Genomic DNA, 25,380 nt, shown 5'->3' on the forward strand with positions numbered 1-25,380 from the left:
CGGTGATATCCCGGAGGCTGTACAGAATCTCAGTAGGCCGTCACTAGGCGGATGTATTGGGTATCCTGGCAACAGCGAACGCTTCTGCTACGGCGGCTCGTAGGTCTCAAAAAATCGAAAATGCGAGAGCGCGTATGAAAGTCTAGCGCAGGCGCAGTCGAGGGTTGGTGTGCGCGCTTTAGTATTTCTATTCGTTCTGTCTGAGTCCCGAACTTGTAAACAAAGTCCATTGGTTGCAGTAGCTTGAGCTATGTGCAAATGTGCCTGTAAGTACTGCTAGTTATAATGGTTTACTTTATAAATATATAGAAACATAACAGAGGTGCGTATAAATCTTTTTTTAGTCCCTATGTAGGGTAAAGCATTTTTATTGACCAAGCCAGTAAAATGGCAGCCAGGTGGCAGCCATGGGCGTCCGCAGAAAATTTTCCAAGGGGGGGCAAGTAAGCTAGTATCATCCTGCAACAGACAAATATATATATATATATATATATAAATATATATATTTTTTTTGCAGGATGATACTAGGGGAGGCTAAAGATGGCCCATACACAGACTGACCTACAGCTAATGTGACACTTAGTGGATTCGCTGCTGGCGTAAAAAGTTAACCTCCCAACTACCTCTTGCCGTTCCCACTGACTCCCAGGGATACTGTACAAAAGTGCGGGGGGGGCTTTTTTGTTTTTACCCTAAAATGTTTAGTATGTTAAAGTATTTATACGCGCATTTCTGTGAGGGGATCTGCAAACATTTGTGTTTGTGATCAGGGCTAGTTTGCATTCAAATTCACTTTTATTTTTAATGGTTTTTCAGTTATTTAGCTTTTTGTTCAGCAGCTCTCCATTTGGTATTTCAGCAGCTATCTGGTTGCTAGGGTCTTATTTACCCTAGCAACCAGGTAGTGGTTTAAACAAGAGATGGGAATATGAATAGTTAAGGGGCCTACTTGGAAAAATAAGTAATACAAAATTATAATAATAATAAAATTGTAGCCTCACAGAGCAATATTTTTGGCCCCCATTTGAAATCTGTATAGAGGCAGAACAGAGGCCTGTGTATAGTACCTGGGTATAGTACCTGTGTATAGTGCCTGTGTATAGTACCTGGGTATAGTACCTGTTTATAGTGCCTGTGTATAGTACCTGGGTATAGTACCTGTGTATAGTGCCTGTGTATAGTACCTGGGTATAGTACCTGTTTATAGTGCCTGTGTATAGTACCTGGGTATAGTACCTGTGTATAGTGCCTGTGTATAGTACCTGGGTATAGTGCCTGGGTATAGTACCTGTGTATAGTGCCTGTGTATAGTGCCTGTGTATAGTACCTGGGTATAGTGCCTGCGTATAGTGCCTGCGTATAGTACCTGGGTATAGTGCCTGCGTATAGTGCCTGGGTATAGTGCCTGGGTATAGTGCCTGGGTATAGTGCCTGCGTATAGTGCCTGCGTATAGTGCCTGGGTATAGTGCCTGGGTATAGTGCCTGGGTATAGTGCCTGGGTATAGTGCCTGGGTATAGTGCCTGGGTATAGTGCCTGTGTATAGTGCCTGTGTATAGTGCCTGTGTATAGTACCTGTGTATAGTGCCTGTGGGATGAAATCTGCAGCAAAAGTTGAGAGTTGGTTCTCAGGTAAAGTTACAGCTGCAGATTCTTCTTTTCAGTCTTCATTTGTTTCCAGTTTGCAAAATCTCCCGATCCCTGTGTGCATCTGTGCTCTGATTGGTCAATTTTACTGTCTGTCAAGGAAGCTGTGCTCTGATTGGAGAATCCACAAGAAGAAAGATCCAATCGGAGCACAGCAAAAACGGGCTTGAGGAGACAGTGCAGAAAGTAAGGTTTTTTTTGCTACTTTTCCAGGGGGGGGCAAGTGCCCCCTCTTGCCCCCTTCTGTGGACGCCCATGGTGGCAGCCCTAGGGGCAGTAGTAGTGTGGTAAAGTAATCAAGGCTGGCCAAGTGGAGCACTGTGGGCTGAGTTGTGTGGTGCTGCAAGGGGATTTTATGGACACCCCCAAAGCCCAAAAAGTGTATGTGGAGAAGATATCAGTTTTGACCATAAAACTGGTTACAGGGCCCAAGGCTTCACCCCGCCATATGCACAACGACACTCAGCTCAGCATCACCTCCCTGCGATTTGCGCACCAGGGTCCAGGATCCCCCTCTACCCATCAGCTCCACCACCAGATTTAGGTGTTTCTGCCTCTAATGCCGCCCCGCTTGCCCCTACATGCTAAGGTTTTTGCATCAGAAGGGGCTAAGGGGGTCAACATTGCTAATGTAGAGAGTGCAATAGTGCTCTCTGCACTAGCAAAGTCAAAATTCCAATTGAAAAAAATATAAATTTAGGCTCTTTGAGTTTCCAGGAAAGGCTTTTTGCCATCACTGGTATCTTGAGGGGTGCTGCCGGCTGGCAGCAGCATCCTTGATTTTGTTTCAACAAAAGCTAGTTGTTAAACTCCTCTTGTGTAAGAGAATAACCCCTGAAACATTTTGTTGCATTTGGTTGTACACTATGGAGTGCCTAAATGAAACTGGAGTAGCATTGTGACCGGAGAACAATGCTTGCAACCTCCTCAAGCATAAAGCTGGCCATACACGCACTGATACTATTGTACGAAACCTCGTTTCGTACGATATTCGGTGCATGTATGGCATGTCGGCGAGTCGACCGATATCGCAGGAAGCTGCTGATATCGGACGACTCGCCGATCAGCCAGGTTAGAAAATTTTGATCGGGCGCCATAGAAGGCGCCTGACCCAAAATCTGCCGTCAGGGCTGAATCGGCAAAAGGAGGTAGAAATCCTATTGTTTCTACCTCCTTATCTGCTGTTTCAGCCCTGACACTGTGTGTGGCGGATCTGACGATGTTTCGTGCGACCGATGGTTGCACGAAACATCGTCAGATCGCCACGTGTATGGCCAGCTTTAGAGGATGGGCCTTGAAGAGGTTTATTGCATTAAAGTAGACATATAGGATAAACTAAAAACCTCTAATCTTGTAAGCAATTATATATAATATATGGTTCTGGTTTCACTTTGGTCTAAAAACTAATACTATGGGGCTGATTTACTAACCCACGAATCCGACCCGAATTGGAAAAGTTCCGACTTAAAAACGAACATTTTGCGATTTTTTCGTATGTTTTGCGATTTTTTCGGATTCTTTACGAATTTTTCGTTACCAATACGATTTTTGCGTAAAAACGCGAGTTTTTCGTATCCATTACGAAAGTTGCGTAAAAAGTTGCGCTTTTTTCGTAGCGTTAAAACTTACGCAAAAAGTTGCGCATTTTTCGTAGCATTAAAACTTAAAAGGTGCAAAGTTTCGCGTAAGTTTTAACGCTACGAAAAATGCGCAACTTTTCGCGTAAGTTTTAACGCTACGAAAAAAGCGCAACTTTTTACGCAACTTTCGTAATGGATACGAAAAACTCGCGTTTTTACGCAAAAATCGTATTGGTAACGAAAAATTCGTAAAGAATCCGAATAAATCGCAAAACATACGAAAAAATCGCAAAACATACGAAAAAATCGCAAAATAACGATCATTACGAAAAAAACGCAATCGGACTCATTTCGACCCGTTCGTGGGTAAGTAAATCAGCCCCTTAGTGTAAAAATTACCCCTTTGTTGAAGCTCCCTATAGATCCTCTCAGGTCCCTGTGTCAAATGAGGGGTGGGGATGAAACTAGTAGCGTTTTTGGAGAAATTTCAATAAATCAGCCCAAAACACTACTTTTTAAAGCACATTCCTTCTATATTTAGTTGAGTACAACTCATTGGCACAATCAGTAGTGGAACTACCGGGGGTGTGGAGGGTTCGATCGCACTTGGGCCCGCACCCCCTCGGGGCCCACTAGATGCTCGCACCATACAATTACGATTGCACCGGTGTGAGTTTGCTTCAAAAATGTGTCCAAAAGGGGAGTGGTGGGGGCCCGGCTGCATGCCCTGCACCCTAGTAAAATCCTGCAGCCTATAGTTGGTCCATGAGAAGTTGCATTGCTTTTGGTCATGCAAATGCATAAACTTTAATGTTTTTACAGTATAGATATGAGATATTTGTGTATGTACAACAGTTGGACTGGCAATCTGTGAGTTGTGGCAAATGCCAGAGGGGCTGCTGTAAGATGCCATAGACACTCACTATTTTTTGGGCTGGTGGGGGCTGTTTGGGCCTCTGTGTACTTTTAAAGCCAGGGCCTGTTTTGACTCCCTGTCCATACCTGATTTACAAAAGACATGAGGATTGCCATGGTCCTGGCCATACTCCTTATCTAACCAAACCTGGCCTCAATCTGTCCAAACCCTGCCCTAATTACAGCAAGACAATCTGACAAGAAGTCTGCCTATCCCTGACAACCCTAATATTTATATATATATAAATATATGGTTCCATGACAATACGAAGGCACAAGGCCAAAGGCCAAAAAGACTAATGACATCACTAAGCACCAATTATAAGGATAAAATTACCAGGATATTCAGGGCTCTTGCGTATTAAATATTTGTGTTTATACATATATACTGTATATATTGCTATTTGCCAGACATTTTTTAGGCCAGGCAACAATCAAATACAATAGGAGCACTGATATCACTGTTACTGTAGCTAGCAGGGAGTTCATATTTATAGGAACTAATTTCACATTAAGTGTAGCTAATACTTGTTTCCTGGTCTAACAAAGCAATTAGTTTTGATTAGAGACAATGGGAAGCAACCAAAAACAAGTGCCTTTATTTTCCAGAGAATGGCAAGTATAGATGTAATGCAGTAAAGTTCACATTTAATCAGGAAACGCAATCAATACAAGACAAAATATCATCATGCCATGGGGTTTCTGAAAACACTCATACGATTTGCAGAATGATTATTTCTGAACTTCTGCTGCATGTTAAAGGGGAACTACAACATGTTTAGAACCAGGAATTTATTTACATTTATTCTGTTTTTTTTAGCATGAGGGCATATACTAAATCTTTGATGTCCAGCTTGTTATTATGACTGATAATTACTTGCTTTTGACAAATGCACTGGTGCCATTTAGCACCTGTGTTAGTAAATGAGCCCCAATGTCTCAAAAAAATATACTTACTCTAACACGTCAGTGTTATTATGTTATTTAACGTCATATTAATTTTAGTCCTCAGAAGCTGTGCAACTCTCTGCAATCAATGTCCTCCACATCAAAGAAACACTGAAACACAACATGGAGGGAAGAAGCAAAGAAGAAAGGTAAATACTGCAGTATAAATATAATTGCTAGTATCATTCTACACCACAACTCCACAACTGGGCTTGAGTGATCTTAAAGGAACAATAACACCAAAAAATGAAAGAGCTTTAAAGTAATAAAAATATAATGCACGGTTAAAACTAGTGTGTTTGCTACAGTAACACTACTATAATGTATATAATAAGCTGCTGTGTAGCCATGGGGGCAGCCATTCAAGCTGGAAAAAAGGAGAAAAGGCACAGGTTACATAGCAGATAACAGATAAGTTCTGTAGAATACAATAGTGTTTTATCTGTTATCTGCTATGTGCCTGTGCCTTTTCTCCTTTGAATGGCTGCCTCCATGGCTACATAGCAGCTTATTTATATAAATTATAGTAGACTTTCTGAAGTAAACACACAACTTTTACCAGTGCAGGGCAGCAGCACATTATATTTTATTTACTTTTATACACTTTCATTTTTTGGTGTTACTGTTCCTTTAATGATTGATGTACAATCAAAGACCAAGTAAACTTGAAGGTTAAACAGATGTCAAACAGTGAAATACAAAAAGAAAAAAATCTCAGTGAAATCATATTGCAGTAACTTCTGTCCATACCCTACTGCAGTGTTTTTCATAATTATCGGTCTCAGGTGTCCTTTTGTTGTCCATCATTTGGTCAATCTCTGCTTCTCGTAGCCTATAACAAGTTTACCTGTCATATCAGGTATCCTGCAATCACCTCACCTCTTTAATACCAGCCAATGCAGCATAGTTGTACATAAATCAGTTCAGTCTGCAGCATGCATCTAAATTAATTGCTAATTATCCATTCAGGATGTGGATTCAATGTGGGGTTGGTATTAAAGGGGTGAGGTGGCAATGCTACATGCTGTAGTTCTGAGAGTATCAAGAATAAACACTATGGGAATGTACCCAGTGCCAGACTTTGCCTCCAAGTGCCTTCCAGAGAATCTGGCAGAGACGGTTAAAATACCCCCTGGCATTTCATGTACACAGAGGCCCAAACTAACCCCACCATCCTACTAAATAATTACTGTCTATGTTATCTTACAGCGGCCCATTTAGCATTTTGCAAGAGCCTACAAATCCAGGCCAGTCTGGACCTCTCTGACATCTAGGACCCTCTCTCACAATAATTTAAGACAGTGCCAAATAGTATAGCTTAAGAGGTTCTATTGGAAATAAGAAAGGGCCTATGGGAAGTTTCCCAGACTGGAGTTCACTAGGGCCTGGGCCCACAAGGAGTTCTGACCTTGTATGTACCCATATGTGTTTCTGCATGCATGTGCTCTAGTGTTCCAGGTGTGTCAGTTGGTTCCATTCTTCCATTTGGACCTGTAGCCAATTGGTCTTAGAAAATAGCAACTACACCCATAGAGCTATGTAACCACAACTGTTTCTACATGCTGTGTGCTCCAGTGTCTTCACTGCACAGCTCTTCATGAGTCAGTTAATTAATTCTTCCATGTGGGTCTGTAGTATATAAGGCTTGAGCATTTAAATGCAACTGCATAGCTTCCTTAGTCTATGTACCTACTCCATGTATGCTGAAATTGTGTTCCACCTCACGGCACTACATCAGTCACTTTGTTGTTCCCTGTGGGTCTGTAGCCAATAGGTCTTAAGCATTTGAACCTGACTGCATAGTAACCGCATTAAGTTACATTAGTCGGAACGTGCACTTACTCACAAGCAAGTATTTTTTAATGCATGGGCTATAAAAATCTGCCTGCTCTGTACACTGATCACATTTTCTACACGACTTAGTCACCTGCCCGTTAAATTAAATTGGATCATCTTGCTGGCTCAGACCCCCTTGTGTTTTGATTTGTAATCATTATTATACGACAATGTATGCTCCTTTTATGCTCATTCGGTGTTACAGCATATCTGTGTTGGGCATAATAATTGGCTTACCTCAGGACAGACAGAATCCTAATATATGTACTACACAAATAAAACTCATGACATATTGAACAGCTGTGGCAACAGTTGATAAAAGCCTTTCTCCCAATGGCTTACTTTAACTATGAACATCCATTATAGTTGAAAAAAAATGAAAGCTTATTGTTCTCCATAAGCCACCTTCTTACATGCGCGCATCAATTAATGACTTCAAAATGCTACCACGATCTGTTTGCAGCTGTTTCTTGAACTTGTGGGGGTGGTGGGGTCATAGATTGCGCCTCTCATCCTGAGCAAGCCAGTTCTTTATTATGAACAGAAGAGGTCACCTTTTTTTTTTTTAACATGGATAAGTTAGATGTAAATTTATATATAAGATCTCATGGGAGGCAATTAAATGTATAGCTATGAAAGACCCGATAACATTTTGGTTAATGAGGCACTGAACTAAAAAAAAAAATTGCTCTTGCTATTATTTTTAATGAACACTGAAACAACTAGAAGGGTATAAACCATTCAGTTGCCCGTAGACACCAATTAGATCTTTGCTTTCATTTTTTAACTTGTAATAGACTGATCAAAACTAATTGTTGTTTGATTGCTATGGGCACCCTAATACCTAGGTGCAACTTATATAATGCTAAATGATCCCTAAGAAATATTAGAGAAGCTAAAGTCACAACAAGTAGCTAAATCATCACCAACCTCTACCTGCCCCACTAACCAACTCTTATTAGAGGCCAGTTGGCGCTGCATCTGCTAGGGATGCACTGAATCCAGAATTTCAAATATTGAAGCTGAATATTTAATCTGCCACAAAATTGAACAAAGGAATTGTAGTGCTGTAAGGTGGAACATAATGTTTTTTTTTCTATACCCAGTGGAAAATGTACCAAAGCCGAAGCCAATCCAGATATTAAGCAGCCATAGTTGTCCCCCGCCAACCAAGTTGCATTTTATTTACAGGTATGGCAACATGGGCTGTATTGGCGGTCCCCTGTGGTGTGTTTAAAAGGCCCTGGAGGCCTCAGATTTTCAAAGGCTTTCATCCTCCTTTTAACCTCTGTCTAGAGAGCCCCTCTATATACTTCTGTCTGTATACTTCTATTGTGCCTATTACTTGTAGCTGAGGTCCAAAGGACAGTGGGTGATTTGGTGCATCTCTAAATAATCATACATAAACACAGGGTTCCAGCCACAAATCGCTCCAGAAAACCTGTATGTTTTTGCCTGAAAACTGAACGACATTGAAGCGGCATGCTGTATCCATTTGATGTCTATAAGGTAAAAATTTTGCCCTTGAATTCTAGCATTGCAAGATGTTGTGGTTACTTGCATCAGATGTGTGGCATATTGGAAGGAACACTGCATCATGGGAAACATGGAAACTGTTCCCATTTTATGTGCTTTGCTTTTAACACTAACTTTTTGGCAGATAATAGTAGGAACATTTTCCTCTTTTAACTTTTTTAAACCCATCACAACACAATAGAAAACAATTTAGAATTATTTCTTAGGGTGACACATCCCCTTTAATGTATACTGCATTGACCAAATTTGTAAATCACAGTTTGTCTCTCTCTAAACTGAAAAATGCCAAGAATACAGTGTTTCAGGTGATCCCTTACATGGTGAGGCATGGAGTGTTATCTACCCCAGTCCCTCTCAAAACTAAACATATAGGGACTATAACTATATTTTATATGTAGAATAGGACAATCTTTGTTAGCAATGGGTAGGTTTTATGTAATGCGTAAATTTAGCTGAATAGAGAATACAGGCGAAGCAACAAAGATAAAAAAATTGAGAATTATAATGAGTTACAAATGCAGAAAACAAGGACACAGCAGATTAGAGAGCAAATCATAGAGAGGATTAGGGAAAACTAAACAGGTTATAGATGAACAATGGAGTTAAAAGCTCCACTGGGTCAGGGACTGATGTGAATGATGTTTAATCTCTGTCAAGTGCCACAGAATATGTTGGAGCTATATAACTAAATAATAATATTAATGAAAATGAAATGAATTTAATGAAAATATTAATTACCAGGGTTGGCCTGGCCTGGAATACTGGGAGAAATCCTGGTGTGCCCCTGCCCTATTGGTCTCTGCCTGCACAGGTTGGTGTAGTGCTTGCCCAGGGCATGTGTACACACATAGGGATGGCACAGGGGTGCAATATTTTATCACTGGTTGTGCCAGTGGGTAATCCAGTGGGCCCAAGGCTCCTCAGTTCAACACTAATAATAACTGAAACAGATATTGTAGAGTGAAAAAAGACAGAGAGAGATTTTTGAGACAAAATTGTCTTCATAACAAAACTACAAAGCAATAAGGAATCCCATATATGATTCACAATTGGAATTTAAACCTTGTGAGAATCTGGTCAAATTAATCATGTAGCCTGCAGCATTCCATCATCCTACCTGAGTGTGTTTACAATAAATAATACCCCCTCAGCTATAAACCACTCATAGTCTGTGTATAGTCCATGAATCCAATATGCGTTCCATTTTATTGCAATATTCTGCTCTTATTTTCTCTTCACAAATCCTGCCTCACACACCGCGGCTTCATAATGAACACTTACAAAAAATGAAAGGCAGCAATGCCTGTGTGTATACATAAGTAAACAGCAATAAACACACAGCTTGGAAATGAAAGTGCTCCTTTGTGGCTCTCTACAATGCAGAGGAAAACTGCAATTTACACAAGAGTAAAGTAATCCAGAAAATAAGAAAATAATTTGATAGAGGAAATAATTCACACCTTTCTTTGAAGTGTGTCTATAGAAATGTTTAAAATAAGGCAGCTAAATATTACTGATTCATAAACAGAAGATGTTTTTTGTAATGTATATGCACAACTCTGTACTGGTATTTTTCTGCTTAGCATAGTGGCAAGGCATGGCTGACTATTGGTGCCCATAAAAGGATGAATGCCCAGGGCTCTGCAAAGAAGTGTTTAGAGTACCTATTGACTAGGCAAGCAGAGCAGCATAGCATGTGCATGGGAAGGGCCTGTGCCTGTGGGATAGCAGGTATAGTAGGGAGAGATGGTGTCTATAGTAGCAGTGGGATAATAGCCTCTGGGAAGGGACTGTGGCTGTGGGATAGCAGGTATAGTAGGGAGAGATGGTGCCTATAGTAGCAGTGGGATAATAGCCTCTGGGAAGGGACTGTGGCTGTGGGATAGCAGGTATAGTAGGGAGAGATGGTGCCTATAGTATCAATGGGGGGGATAATAGCCTCTGGGAAGGGACTGTGGCTGTGGGATAGCAGGTATAGTAGGGAGAGATGGTGCCTATAGTAGCAGTGGGATAATAGGCTCTGGGAAGGGACTGTGGCTGTGGGATAGCAGGTATAGTAGGGAGAGATGGTGCCTATAGTAGCAGTGGGGGGATAATAGCCTCTGGGAAGGGACTGGGGCTGTGGGATAGCAGGTATAGTAGGGAGAGATGGTGCCTATAGTAGCAGTGGGATAATAGCCTCTGGGAAGGGACTGTGGCTGTGGGATAGCAGGTATAGTAGGGAGAGATGGTGCCTATAGTAGCAGTGGGATAATAGCCTCTGGGAAGGGACTGTGGCTGTGGGATAGCAGGTATAGTAGGGAGAGATGGTGCCTATAGTTGCAGTTGGAAAATAGCCTCTGTTTAGGAACTGTGGCTGTGGGATAGCAGGTATAGTAAGGAGAGATGGTGCCTATAGTAGCAGTGGGGATAATAGACTCTGGGAAGGGCCTGGGGCTGTGGGATAGCAGGTATAGTAAGGAGAGATGGTGCCTATAGTAGCAGTGGGGATAATAGCCTCTGGGAAGGGACTGGGGCTGTGGGATAGCAGGTATAGTAGGGAGAGATGGTGCCTATAGTAGCAGTGGGGGGATAATAGCCTCTGGGAAGGGACTGGGGCTGTGGGATAGTAACTGGGTGCTAACCTTGTGGTGGTCTGGGAGAGACCATTGGGTAGTCAGAAAGACCACAGTCTCATGTGTGAGAGACTGTTCTATGTTTTTGATGCCAAATGAATATATACTGTATACCATATATACCCTGCTTTTTTTGCCCTGCATTTTTGGTGTCACTATCCCATTCTCTGCACAAGGAACCCATTTGCCATTATTAAATTGTAGAAAAATAGTCTTCCCACACTGCCTACATGATAAATTTACATTTAGCCACACTAAGCCCCATCTCCTGTTTTGCCTCCTACTTGGTCATAGCGTCCAACATATTCTTTTATGAGCAAATATCAAACTTCTATTTCACAGCTGTACAAAGTTTAATGGAAATAGCTGATAAGGACACATTACTTCATTACTTTCTAGAACGTCACAGTGTCACAGTGGCATAACTATAGGGGAAGCAGACCCTGTAGTCACTGCGGGGGGGGGGGGGGGGGGGGTGCCAGGGAAGGGGGCCTTGGACTGCAGGGTCTATTTCCTCAATAGAAATCTCCCTTGTCCAGCTGAGAATAGGTGGGGAGCTGGGGACAGAAGTGGGCAGGACGCCGGAAAAGGGGATAAAGGGTTCGGTTAAGTTGGCTGCGTGCACCGGGCCCCTCTGAAGATTTCTTTGTAGGGGGAGGGGGGGCTGAAACCATGTAGTTATGTCACTGCCCTCTACTGTAAATTATAAGGTGTGTTTCTGAAGAATTGGACCAATGCATAACAGCACCCAAGCCCCATCATCACATGCCCCCCTCTCCATTGCCAATCCTGCACCACACACGCTTGCAGCTTGCCAAGGAGAAGTGCTGAGCAAAGATAAATTCAGTGGCTGCAGGGGTAGGCAAGAAGAGGCAATGCTGACTGCGCTCCATATATTCACTGCCCAAGGCAGCTGTCTCTTCTGCCTACCGCGAATTCGGTCTTGTTCTCTGACCTATACAAACTTGCCAACTTCCAATAGTATTTTACATTTAAAAAGGGGCATATTTTTCTTCATAACATTGAAGAGGAGCACCCATACAGCTAGATACAAGTGCTGCTATGAGCCCCCAGTGAGCGCAGAGCTGAAAGTAGCACCGTAGAAAGTGTTGCTGGTTCTCCCTGTGGATGTTCCATCTTCAAGGAAAAAACTACAATGCCATTGATTTTTGACATTCAGTAACATAGAGCAAGAGTCACAACTGTAAGCGTGTAGGCGTGCTAACATCAAGTGAAGGCACGTGAAGTGAATGTGTGCTACTTTGCCTTTGTTTTCTTCCAGACAGCAGTCATGATGTATTGTTATGTTTGTACAGTTCTGTTCCTACACTGACAACCTGCTCAACAATGGTTTGTATGCCTCCCACTCCAGTTCCCTAGCGTATTGTATACTGATGATTCTTCACAGAGTGTTCTCCTATCACATTGATAGTTCATAAAATAACGCATGAAATCTTCTTTATCTTTGCCTGTAAGCCTGGTAAACATGCCTCAGATCTCATTTCAGACACATGTATGGGAAACTATCTGAAATAGGCATTCTCTAATAGACATTATGGTATTCCAGCTTGTAGTCCCATTGCCCATTATTGGTGTCGGGTTCAGAATTCCTGGAAAACTTATCTCTGGTTTTCCAGATTTGCTTATGACCTTAAAGCTCTATAGTCTGCTGTTGCCATGCCCTTTGCCAGAACATGGACACAGCTTGCTTTTCTTCCCTGTTTATTATTCTCATACCTATGCACCTCATTCCTTACAAACCTGACACGTATAAAATCCACATTCTGCATAACTAGCGCGCTATTAATATACAGTCATTCTGCATGGCTGCACAGAAACGCATGAATCTAAATGAACTGCTATATTGGGATTGGGAAACAATATGTGTTTTTTGCATTGAAACTTATCCAGATCTTTCTGTTGCAGTTTATAGTAAAGACTAATACATTCTAGCGAATCTGCAAATCCATTAACTCATTTACTATTGCCCCAAGAGCACAAAAGGGTGCTAAATTGCCTCCAACAGTGCATTTGCCTTCAGTAGTAAAGGTTTTGCTCTGCACCCTGTACCCACGTTTAGAACCTGATGCAAGGTGCAAAACACAGCGCTGTTGGTCGCCCTACGCCAGCAGTAAGCCTTGCTGATTTTCAGGTTAGATATTGGTCAGGTAGGCTCCTTTCAGGGCCAATAAGCTGCTGGCAACATTTATCAGCCATGTATCTTAAAGCTGGCTATACATTATTATCCAAAGTCTACAGATAAGCTATTAGCAACAGTAGTTTTCATCCTACTTTGTAGAAATCCATGAGAGTGTCATGTGACCCCTGGTCTCTTCTCATGTAGAAACAAAATTCATTTTATTTACACATCTTATCTGCATAGTAAACATGTGGCCTATAACCCAATGTCTCATTTAATGACTGCCTCTATAGTTACACATGCACCCAAAAGGAGCACAGAGGTAACTACATGTCACCCCCCCCCCCCCATGCTATCCACTTTTCGCTCTCAGGTAGACCCTGAGCAGACCCTGTGGTTCAGGCCCCCCTGTGACTGCGGGGTCTGCCTTCTCTGTAGTTATGCAACTGCACAGAGACCTATAGCAAATTATACAATGCAGGAACGTATCCTGCAAGGTTAAAAAAAATGGTGGATTGCATCCTTTTTATGCACTTTGAGAGGGGGAGAGAAATAGAGTATTGTGTCAAATCCAATTGAATGCCTTGATATTCTAGGATCAGGTAGGGAGACTGGTCAGGGTGATTCTGCTATGAGGGAAGGTGAGAAAGTTACCTCATGTGGCTTTTTGAGGCCACTGGTTGCTTTAAAGTGGGCTTGTCACAAATATTTCTAAATTCATTTCTACCTTGTTAGTTTAGCAAAATAAACTTTATTTACATTATATCAATTATTTAATTTTGTTTAATTCAGTCTTGGAATTCGCAAATACATCAAGCAGGCAGGTGCCATATTGCGGGCACTGCTATTAAGACAGAGGGAGTGCAGTGACATCTAGGAAGTGCAGAATGGAAAGTGAAAGCCTGAGGCATAGAGGCGAGGCAGGCAAGATATGATTGACAGTTGGGATTTTTAAAAACCTTTATAACAGGTATTGATGTTTTAATTAAAAAAAAAATGGGTTTCATGTTTAATTTAGGATGATTTATATACAATTTTTTATGTCTAGGAATTTCCACTTTTTTTTTTTTTACTAGAAATCATTTTTTTTTCGTAAATTTATGCTCTCTGCTCTAGTGAGTTCAACAAACCAAATTGTAAAGCTCTTTCTGGGTATCACAATATAGCAATATGGGATAAGTATGGCAGGGTTCAAGTTTATGACATTTGAATCCTCCATATGTCCCTTATTGAAAAATACCCTTCCCTATCAATTCTCTAATGTGTCTTTCATAAATGCATTTTAAATCATGTATCTAATGAGTTGCAATAGGCGAGTAATCCCTCTTTGTTTTTAGTATAATACATATGCTCTCAAAGTCCTGTCTGTCAAGCTTGATTTCCTTCCCTACACACTGGAACCTGCACTCACAGAGAGTAGCAAACTATAGTCACTGCAGATTTATATTAGGGCTTCATTTTGTTCATCCTCTCTATGGGTGAATACTTTGAATAAACTGGCTGTGTTTGCATCTCCTGGGTTTTCATCTCCTGGTTTTCATCCACCAATCGTGGTTCTTCATCCTCTGTAAAATGGAGGACGAAAAAATTTGGGGGATTTTTTACAGAGAGCTTGAATACAATCTGAAATGGTTTAGCTATATATTCATATATAATTATAAATCATCCAGTGGAAATAGTGTTGTAATGATGTAGCACTGGGCTCCCCAGGCGAAAAATCTTCGGAGGGGCCCTGCGTGCAGCAACCTACCCACCCACGTCTTATTGCCATTGCCCCACCTGCCCACTGCAACAGTTTTATTATAAAAATATCTTTAGCTGATACAAGATTTGTATAAAAATAGATGTAATAATTACAAAAACATTTCCATATATGGCTGAATCACACAGCTGTAAACTGTACAAATATTAAAGTACGTTTTTACAAACATAGCTGTATTGTCCAACAATAATACTATAAAAGTACAGTCATCATTTATGCACTAGTTATTGCAGGTAGCCATAATACAGGGAAATGTCCATGTCGCGCTGCCGCTGTTTGAAGAACTGCACTCTTCCCTTTGCGGTATATTGGCAGGCCATTTCTCTCTCCCGTTGGGCTTTTCTTTTTAGAGTTTCTCTCTCCTCTGGTGGAAGTGGAATAGAAAACTCCAGCTGGTCGAGGAGGTCTTCCCACTTTTCTTCACGCCGAGGAGGTGATTTCTTTATTTTTGCCTCAGACTGGATGTTTGGTGCTGTTGTGCTCGAGCTTGGAGCTGGTCTTTTCTTCACATCAGCACTCACACCAGCGAGAGAATGATTTAACTGTTGTTGGTTTCTGCTATTGGTCTGAACCTGACCACGTTTTGGTGAAGGTGGCTTTGGACACTGATTTTGTGCCTGTTCTTTAGGTTCTCTGATTTGACTTGTCAAAGAAGTTTTTTTACCAAGAGCATAAAATGTATTCACTGATTCAAACAATTTTTGCTGAAGGTTACTGCGATGTTTTTTGGCAACTCCTTGATCAGCGGGATCAGTTGTTTTTCTCTTTCTCTTTTTTGGTTCACTAGAGACACTGCTGACCGGTTTATGTTTTATTTTTGTTGCCTTTTTTGTTTTTTTCTCACTTACTGCATTGACCTTTGAATCGTCAGACAGTTTAGGGCTCAGTTTAATAGGTTCCTCTGTAGATACGGACATAGAAGGTTCATCACTTAATGCCTTGTTCTGTTCAGAGGACTCAATTGTACTGTTGCCAGACTGCTGAACAACTGAGGTAGCAGAAATATCAGACTTTGGTGGACTTTTATTTTCCACAAGTTCTTGCTGAAGTTGTTGTTGTCCACTCTCTGTAATGGAACTTAGGTCCATCTGTTCTAATGGGTTCTGTAAAGCAATGTTCTCTGCATTCGAATGTTGTTGCATATTAATATTTGCATTAGATATCTGCATAGAATTTTCACCCTGCTCAGAAGTTTGCTGGAACTGGTTTCCTAAATCCAAAGCTGAACTATGAGCAGTTGTTGCCATATAGTGGCTAGGCACAGCTGGTACAAGGTATCTTTGTATAACCACAGGATAAAGCCGTCCATATATGTCATATACATAACAGGGAATTGCCTGTGGATTTTGAGTTTGGTGTAGGGGTGCTCCTGCTGGGACAAATTGTTGGATGTTATAGCCAACTAGTCCTTCTGCAACATTATTATTATTAGAATATAGAGGATTGTAGTTCACATTAAAATCAGTAGGGTTGGTAGAATTGTTATGATCTGCGAGGAGACAAGATAAAATGGAAGAGATTAATAAGTGCACCCAAAAGGGGCAATACCCAGTGCTAGTTTACCCTTAGTTTATATATTCAGGGATATTTTGGAATGTTTACAAATTTGTAAAGTAATGTAATTGTTACTCTAGGGACTTTTAATGCTAGCATATATACACTATGGGGCTGATTTACTAAGACACGATTTCGAATCCGAATTGGAAAAATTCCGATTGGAAACGAACATTTTGTGACTTTTTCGTATTTTTTGCGTTTTTACGCAAAAATCGTAAAGACGCCGAAAAACTCGCGTTTTTACGCAAAAATCGTAAAGACGCCGAAAAACTCGCGTTTTTATGCAAAAATCGTAAAGACGCCGAAAAAATTGCAAAATTACCGATCATTACGAAAAAAACGCAATCGGACGCATTCGGCCCGTTCGTGGGTTAGTAAATGTGCCCCTATATATAGTGTGATAGTGTGTGTGTATATATATCTATATCTATATATATAGTGTATGAGTGTATGTATACTTATGGTCAGAGTGTACTCTGGAATATTCCAGCAGAATCTCTACCTAATTACTGGTCACTATGATGATTTCACATTGACATTGATGAGGTCTCATCCAATAAAAAACTGTGCTATTAACTAATCTACCACTAGCACCGCTATAACTAAAGAATAAATGGGCTTTTACCCTTTTGTATGTTTATGCATACTTATGAACATATTGTTCTCTATAATGTAAGCCAATATTAGTCTTACCTTCCATAATACACAATTCTATCCAAAGTAGAAAAAGAAAGTCTTTTATAGAGATTCAGTTCTCCCTCTCAGGATCGCTGAACCAACTGAAATGTTCAAGCAGCATCTCAGCCTGAATACTGGTCACTATGATGATGTCACAATGAAACTGATAAGGTCTCCATGGAGACTAATCCAATTACAAAGTGTGCCTGACTACTGGTTGTATGGTGATGTCACAATGGAATTGATGTCTCCATGCAAAGTAGTGTCTGATAGCAAACTGCACATTAAAAGTTTACAGATATGTTGTTACTTATCTCAATACATGATCAAATATTTAAAAAAAATGTTTACATTATCTGAAGTATATAAATAAGTGTACATTGACTATTCCCTATACCAGGATGCAATATTTTATTAAAAACATTTTTGCAGATTCCCTGCACTAACTAAAATGTCCAAATTATAGAATGTTTTCCGACCCATTGAATAGTTCCCCAACATTTTGGCTCCCCCCTAATTATGAACTAGGGTTTTTTTTCCCTTGAAAGTGGACCTGTCACCCAGGCCTAAACATCTGTATTATTAAAGTCCTTTTCGAATTAAACATGAAACCCAGACTCATTTTTTTATTAACACACTGCGCACACTGTTATGTGCTCTCTGTATTGCTGTCAGTCTCTGTCCTCCTTTTCGGTTCTACATAATCCAGTAACCCGTGTTCTGTAATTTACCCTGTGAAAAATCCTCCTTTCCCCTGCAAGTTCTAAAGGCTGTGATGGCTGCAGTTAGTCCATCCCTGTTCTAATGAAATTTTCTTCATTTTGTTTCCCTAACGTACAAATAGATACCTTAAAGGAGACCTATCAGGGCTGATTCACGAAAGTGTGTTAAAATGTGTGCTATTTATAGCGTGTGTTAAAAATTTTATCCCGTCTAAATTTTCGCACGATTCACTATAAGCATACTTGCGTTAAAGGAGACATATCCTATAAATATTATGAATGTGCCAGTGAATTATACTCCTCTAGATATAGAAGGATTGTACTAAAAAAGTTGTGTTTTGGGCTGATTTTTTAAGAAATTCACCCAAAACCCCACTAGCCCCGCCCATCTGTTCCACTTCCTGCTGGCTGAATTCTCTGGATGAACTGGGGAGCCGACGGCCCTCCGTACCCTGCACTGTAGGAACCAATCAGCAGCTAGGCTGACCTGATAGGGAACTGAAGCCTGTCTGTGCTTGTGTGACTGCAGGGCTGTGATTGGCTGATTGGCTGTCCCCCTCCTACTGTGCTTCTGGCAGGGACCGTTAGGACACGCCCACTCTCCTTTTCAAACTCAGACAGAGAAGTGAGAGGATCTATAGGGAGCTCAGATAAAGGGGCCATTGTTACAGATAGGGTTAATGTTTAGCCCAAAGGGAAACCAGCACCGCATATTATTCATAATTGCCTACAAAACTAGCGTTTTCCCCATTTATCCAATATGTCTCCTTTAGTTTACGCGCGATACTGCATGCGATATTTTAGTCGCGAAGACTATTTTCGTGTGGTATTTGACGGTAAATGCGCTAATCATGCCCGCGTAGTCGCCGCATATAAATAGTAGCTGCATATAAATAGCAAGCCTTTGCAACAAATAGCCTTTGGTTCCTACTTACTTTACTTGTATGTAATGTATGTATGGCACGCCTATTATTATGTGTGTAACTTATGTTCTCAAAGCTGTGGAGTACAACAACAAATTAGGCCAGTAAATGGCGGGGGCATTTAAGAAATATTTTGCCAAATACTTAGGGGTCCGTTTACTAAAGTGGTTTAAATTTAGTGGCACATTTTAGACACAGAATAAATGCAAAATAGGTTAAGGCCAGTTTATTAAAGGGGGACAAATATAATATTGCAATTTGATTGGCAGTTATCACACTCGCCAGAAAATATGCTACGTACTAATTAACGCAAGCTTTACTATTCAGCCACCTTAACACCTCCTCAACGCAGATGTTATTTCCAGGGTTCCCGTGTGTCCCTGCACACAATTCATTAGAACAAATAGAATGGTGCACTTGTTCTTTTAGGAGTATGTATAAGCACATGTACTTTTGTTTAGTACGCTTTCGTGTATATATATATATATGGAATAACCTGCACTGCTGCACATAAATCAATGTCCTACGTCGTAGAAAGGGGTCCTAAGGGGGACCATAATGTTGGATGCAATAAAAATTATTATGGCACATTGATTAATCTGCTTATCCAAAGTCTACAGATAAGCTATTAGCAACAGTAGTTTTCATCCTACACTCCTACTTTGTAGAAATCCATGAGAGTGTCATGTGACCCCTGGTCTCTTCTCATGTAGAAACAAAATTCATTTTATTTACACATCTTATCTGCATAGTAAACATGTGGCCTATAACCCAATGTCTCATTTAATGACTGCCTCTATAGCTACACATGCACCCAAAAGGAGCACAGAGGTAACTACATGGCACCCTCCCCCCATGCTATCCACTTTTCGCTCTCAGGTAGACCCTGAGCAGACCCTTTGGTTCAGGCCTGTTACTGCGGGGTATGCTTGTATCCTGCAAGGTTAAAAAAATGGCGGATTGCATCCTTTTTATGCACTTTGAGAGGGGGAGAGAAATAGAGTATTGTGTCAAATCCAATTGAATGCCTTGATATTCTAGGATCAGGTAGGGAGACTGGTCAGGGTGATTCTGCTATGAGGGAAGGTGAGAAAGTTACCTCATGTGGCTTTTTGAGGCCACTGGTTGCTTTAAAGGGGACTTGTCACAAATATTTCCAAATAAATTTCTACCTTGTTAGTTTATCAAAATAAACTTTATTTACATTATATCAATTATTTAATTTTGTTTAATTCAGTCTTGGAATTCGCAAATACATCAAGCAGGCAGGTGCCATATTGCGGGTACTGCTATTAAGGCAGACGCCCACCGCGCTGCCATCGGCGGGGACGCCCGCGCGCCGTTCTCCCTCTGCGCCGGCGTCTTCCTAGTGCGTGCACGCGCACTTCCACATTGTTAAAGCGCAATGGCGTGAAATTCAAAGGTATTTAAAGGGACTTTTGCCATTTTTCATTGCCCGTGATAGAATTTGATTCTGGTGCCTTCCTGAGCTTCGTGCATTTGTTCCTGGTAGTGTTTTCCTGTTTTTGACCCGGCCTGCTCCTGACTATTCTGATTTCGGTAACCTGACTCCGGCTTGTACTTTGACTCCGATATTGTCTCATCCTGCTGTGCGATCATCCGGTTTTGACCCTTGCCTGTCTGACTATCCTTGATTTCTGCCTGCCTCGACCCAGCCTGCCTGACTACGAACTTGCCTAACCCTTTTGTACTGTGATCTTCGGCCTAACTGACTCTTACTACTGTCGAGCCCCTTTGCTTGCCAGAACTCCTCGCCTTGTTCCTCTCGTTAAGTCCAGGTGGCATCTGAGTAGCTGAGGGCTCCTCCCGAAGCCAAAGGCGGTCACAATACTGGTGAAGCCGAGCTGAGACCAAGGAACTTGGCATTAGTTCTGGTTTAGGGTGCTGACCGTGACAGAGTGCAGTGACATCTAGGAAGTGCAGAATGGAAAGTGAAAGCCTGAGGCATAGAGGCGGGGCAGGCAATATATGATTGACAGTTTTTTAAAAACCTTTATAACAGGTATTGATGTTTTAATAAAAATGATTGCAAAACAATTTTTTACGTCAAGGAATTTCCACTTTTTTTTACTAGAAATCATATTCTTTTTTTTTAGTAAATTTATGCTCTCTGCTCTAGTGAGTTCAACAAACCAAATGGTAAAGCTCTTTCTGGGTATCACAATATAGCAATATGGGATAAGTATGGCAGGGTTCAAGTTTATGACATTTGAATCCTCCATATGTCCCTTATTGAAAAATACCCTTCCCTATCAATTCTCTAATGTGTCTTTCATAAATGCATTTTAAATCATGTATCTAATGAGTTACAATAGGCGAGTAATCCCTCTTTGTTTTTAGTATAATACATATGCTCTCAAAGTCCTGTCTGTCAAGCATGATTTCCTTCCCTACACACTGGAACCTGCACTCACAGAGAGTAGCAAACTATAGTCACTGCAGATTTATATTAGGGCTTCATTTTGTTCATCCTCTCTATGGGTGAATACTTTGAATAAATTGGCTGTGTCTGCATCTCCTGGGTTTTCATACAAAGGCTATTTTTTCAAATAACCAATCGTGGTTCCTCATCCTCTGTAAAATGGAGGACGAAAAAATTTGGGGGATCTTTTACAGAGAGCTTGAATACAATCTGAAATGGTTTAGCTATATATTCATATATAATTATAAATCATCCAGTGGAATCAGAGTTGTAATGATGTAGCACTGGGCTCCCCAGGCAAAAAATCTTCGGAGGGGCCCTGCGTGCAGCAACCTACCCACCCGCCTCTTATTGCCATTGCCCCACCTGCCCACTGCAGATAGTTCACATCAGGCGCTCACATATTTAGGGGCAATAGAGCGGCTATAGAAGAAGCAGACCCCCCGGCTTTGGCCCCCTGTTCCCCAGGCCCTCTCCTGCAGGGGCAGGCCGTGAAAAAGCTTGGGGGCAGGGTTATGACTTATGGGGTAGGAAAATGGTTGGGCTGGGCAGAAAAAAGGTGAATGGGTCTAGAAAATGGATGGACTAGGCAGGGAAATAAGAGGAGCAGAGGCGGGCCAGTGGTTATCAGGGGAGATTGGCAGCGGAGAGGGTCAGGGAAAGGAATGATTTATAGAGCATTACCATTGCAACCCTACCTGACAATAACACCCCTGGGGAGGTATAACATCTAGGGTTCCCTCTGCATGTTGCACCTACACAGTCAAATGACTTGTACCTAGTAAATCACACAAATTAGTGCCCAGTTTATGAAGACGTGTTCTAATTTGCTTACACTGGGTGTCCATCCCTTTGTTAGGGACCCAGATATATAAAAATGTCAGTGCATGAGTAATATAGTGAAATATCAGCCTAATTGGGCCTTCCGGTGAATCTAGGAGAGCACATAGGCATTTTCCCGCAATCTTACAGTAACTGGCATTCAGTGTGGGGCCCACTACCATGATGCCATCCCTTCCCAGTGAGGGCCGGCTAGTGCCTCTCAAGGCCACTTCGGCGAATTCGGCAAATCGTGGTGCCGCACATGCTATCCCACCGGCGATTTACATTCTAGCCGGTGGGATGGCATTGAGGGGAGTTTAGTCGCCCGTGACAATGGAGATTTGTTGCGGCCTGACTTATCTCCCTGTAAGTCACGGCCCTTACAAGAAAGAAAACTATTTACAGATATAGCTGAATTGCACAGCTATAAAATATATTATTTATAAAAATGTATTTATTTCTAAAAAGCAATATGTAAAAACAGTTTTATTATAAAAATATCTTTAGCTGATACAAGATTTGTATAAAAATAGATGTATTAATTACAAAAACATTTCCATATATGGCTGAATCACACAGCTGTAAACTGTACAAATATTAAAGTACGTTTTTACAAACATAGCTGTATTGCCCAACAATAATACTATAAAAGTACAGTCATCATTATGCACTAGTTATTGCAGGTAGCCATAATACAGGGAAATGTCCATGTCGCGCTGCCGCTGTTTGAAGAACTGCACTCTTCCCTTTGCGGTATATTGGCAGGCCATTTCTCTCTCCCGTTGGGCTTTTCTTTTTAGAGTTTCTCTCTCCTCTGGTGGAAGTGGAATAGAAAACTCCAGCTGGTCGAGGAGGTCTTCCCACTTTTCTTCACGCCGAGGAGGTGATTTCTTTATTTTTGCCTCAGACTGGTTGTTTGGTGCTGTTGTGCTCGAGCTTGGAGCTGGTCTTTTCTTCACATCAGCACTCACACCAGCGAGAGAATGATTTAACTGTTGTTGGTTTCTGCTATTGGTCTGAACCTGACCACGTTTTGGTGAAGGTGGCTTTGGACACTGATTTTGTGCCTGTTCTTTAGGTTCTCTGATTTGACTTGTCAAAGAAGTTTTTTTACCAAGAGCATAAAATGTATTCACTGATTCAAACAATTTTTGCTGAAGGTTACTGCGATGTTTTTTGGCAACTCCTTGATCAGCGGGATCAGTGGTTTTTCTCTTTCTCTTTTTTGGTTCACTAGAAACACTGCTGACCGGTTTATGTTTTATTTTTGTTGCCTTTTTTGTTTTTTTCTCACTTACTGCATTGACCTTTGAATCGTCAGACAGTTTAGGGCTCAGTTTAATAGGTTCCTCTGTAGCTACGGTCATAGAAGGTTCATCACCTAATGCCTTGTTCTGTTCAGAGGACTCAATTGTACTGTTGCCAGACTGCTGAACAACTGAGGTAGCAGAAATATCAGACTTTGGTGGACTTTTATTTTCCACAAGTTCTTGCTGAAGTGGTTGTTGTCCACTCTCTGTAATGGAACTTAGGTCCATCTGTTCTAATGGGTTCTGTAAAGCAATGTTCTCTGCATTCGAATGTTGTTGCATATTAATATTTGCATTAGATATCTGCATAGAATTTTCACCCTGCTCAGAAGTTTGCTGGAACTGGTTTCCTAAATCCAAAGCTGAACTATGAGCAGTTGTTGCCATATAGTGGCTAGGCACAGCTGGTACAAGGTATCTTTGTATAACCACAGGATAAAGCCGTCCATATATGTCATATACATAACAGGGAATTGCCTGTGGATTTTGAGTTTGGTATAGGGGTGCTCCTGCTGGGACAAATTGTTGGATGGTATAGCCAACTAGTCCTTCTGCAACATTATTATTATTAGAATATAGAGGATTGTAGTTCACATTAAAATCAGTAGGGTTGGTAGAATTGTTATGATCTGCGAGGAGACAAGATAAAATGGAAGAGATTAGTAAGTGCACCGAAAAGGGGCAATACCCAGTGCTAGTTTACCCTTAGTTTATATATTCAGGGATATTTTGGAATGTTTACAAATTTGTAAAGCAATGTAATTGTTACTCTAGGGACTTTTAATGCTAGCATATATACACTATATATAGTGTGATAGTGTGTGTGTGTGTGTGTGTATGTATATCTATATCTATATATATAGTGTATGAGTGTATGTATACTTATGGTCAGAGTGTACTCTGTAATATTCCAGCAGAATCTCTACCTAATTACTGGTCACTATGATGATTTCACATTGACATTGATGAGGTCTCATCCAATAAAAAACTGTGCTATTAACTAATCTACCACTAGCACCGCTATAACTAAAGAATAAATGGGCTTTTACCCTTTTGTATGTTTATGCATACTTATGAACATATTGTTCTCTATAATGTAAGCCAATATTAGTCTTACCTTCCATAATACACAATTCTATCCAAAGTAGAAAAAGAAAGTCTTTTATAGAGATTCAGTTCTCCCTCTCAGGATTGCTGAACCAACTGAAATGTTCAAGCAGCATCTCAGCCTGAATACTGGTCACTATGATGATGTCACAATGAAACTGATAAGGTCTCCATGGATACTAATCCAATAAGAAAGTGTGCCTGACTACTGGTTGTATTGTGATGTCACAATGGAATTGGTGTCTCCATACAAAGTAGTGTCTGATAGCAAACTGCACATTAAAAGTTTATAGATATGTTGTTACTTATCTCAATACATGATCAAACATTTAAAAAATGTTTACATTATCTGAAGTATATAAATAAGTGTACATTGACTATTCCCTATACCAGGATGCAATATTTTATAAAAAATTTTTTGCAGATTCCCTGCACTAACTGCATAGTTCCCCAACATTTTTGCACCCCCCCAATTATGAATTAGGGTTTTTTTCCCTTTAAAGTGGACCTGTCACCCAGGCATAAACATCTGTATAATTAAAGTCCTTTTCAAATTAAACATGAAAACCAAACTCATTTTTTTATTAACACACTGCGCACACTGTTATGTGCTCTCTGTATTGCTGTCAGTCTCTGTCCTCCTTTTCGGTTCTACATAATCCAGTAACCCGTGTTCTGTAATTTACCCTGTGAAAAATCCTCCTTTCCCCTGCAAGTTCTAAAGGCTGTGATGGCTGCAGTTAGTCCATCCCTGTTCTAATGAAATTTTCTTCATTTTGTTTCCCTAACGTACAAATAGATACCTTAAAGGAGACCTATCAGGGCTGATTCACGAAAGTG

General features: G+C 40.9%; 1 protein-coding gene across 3 annotated transcripts in view; it reads left to right on the forward strand.

The window, feature by feature from the left end:
• Positions 1-162: 162 nt before the first annotated feature.
• LOC100487239 (glucagon receptor) overlaps positions 163-25,380 on the forward strand; it is a 77,530-nt gene continuing 52,312 nt past the window's right edge. For all 3 annotated transcript variants that reach the window (XR_004220513.1, XM_002932427.5, XM_018097451.2), the window contains exons 1-2: positions 163-266; positions 5,147-5,238. Coding sequence is in view for 2 of the 3 variants with exons in the window: in XM_002932427.5 (XP_002932473.2) it covers positions 5,213-5,238 (26 nt within the window). In the remaining variant the exon portion in view is untranslated. The remainder of the gene's footprint in view (positions 267-5,146; positions 5,239-25,380) is intronic.

Source organism: Xenopus tropicalis, chromosome 9 (genome assembly GCF_000004195.4).
Source record: "Xenopus tropicalis strain Nigerian chromosome 9, UCB_Xtro_10.0, whole genome shotgun sequence".
In the NCBI taxonomy this organism is placed as follows: Eukaryota; Metazoa; Chordata; class Amphibia; order Anura; family Pipidae; genus Xenopus; species Xenopus tropicalis.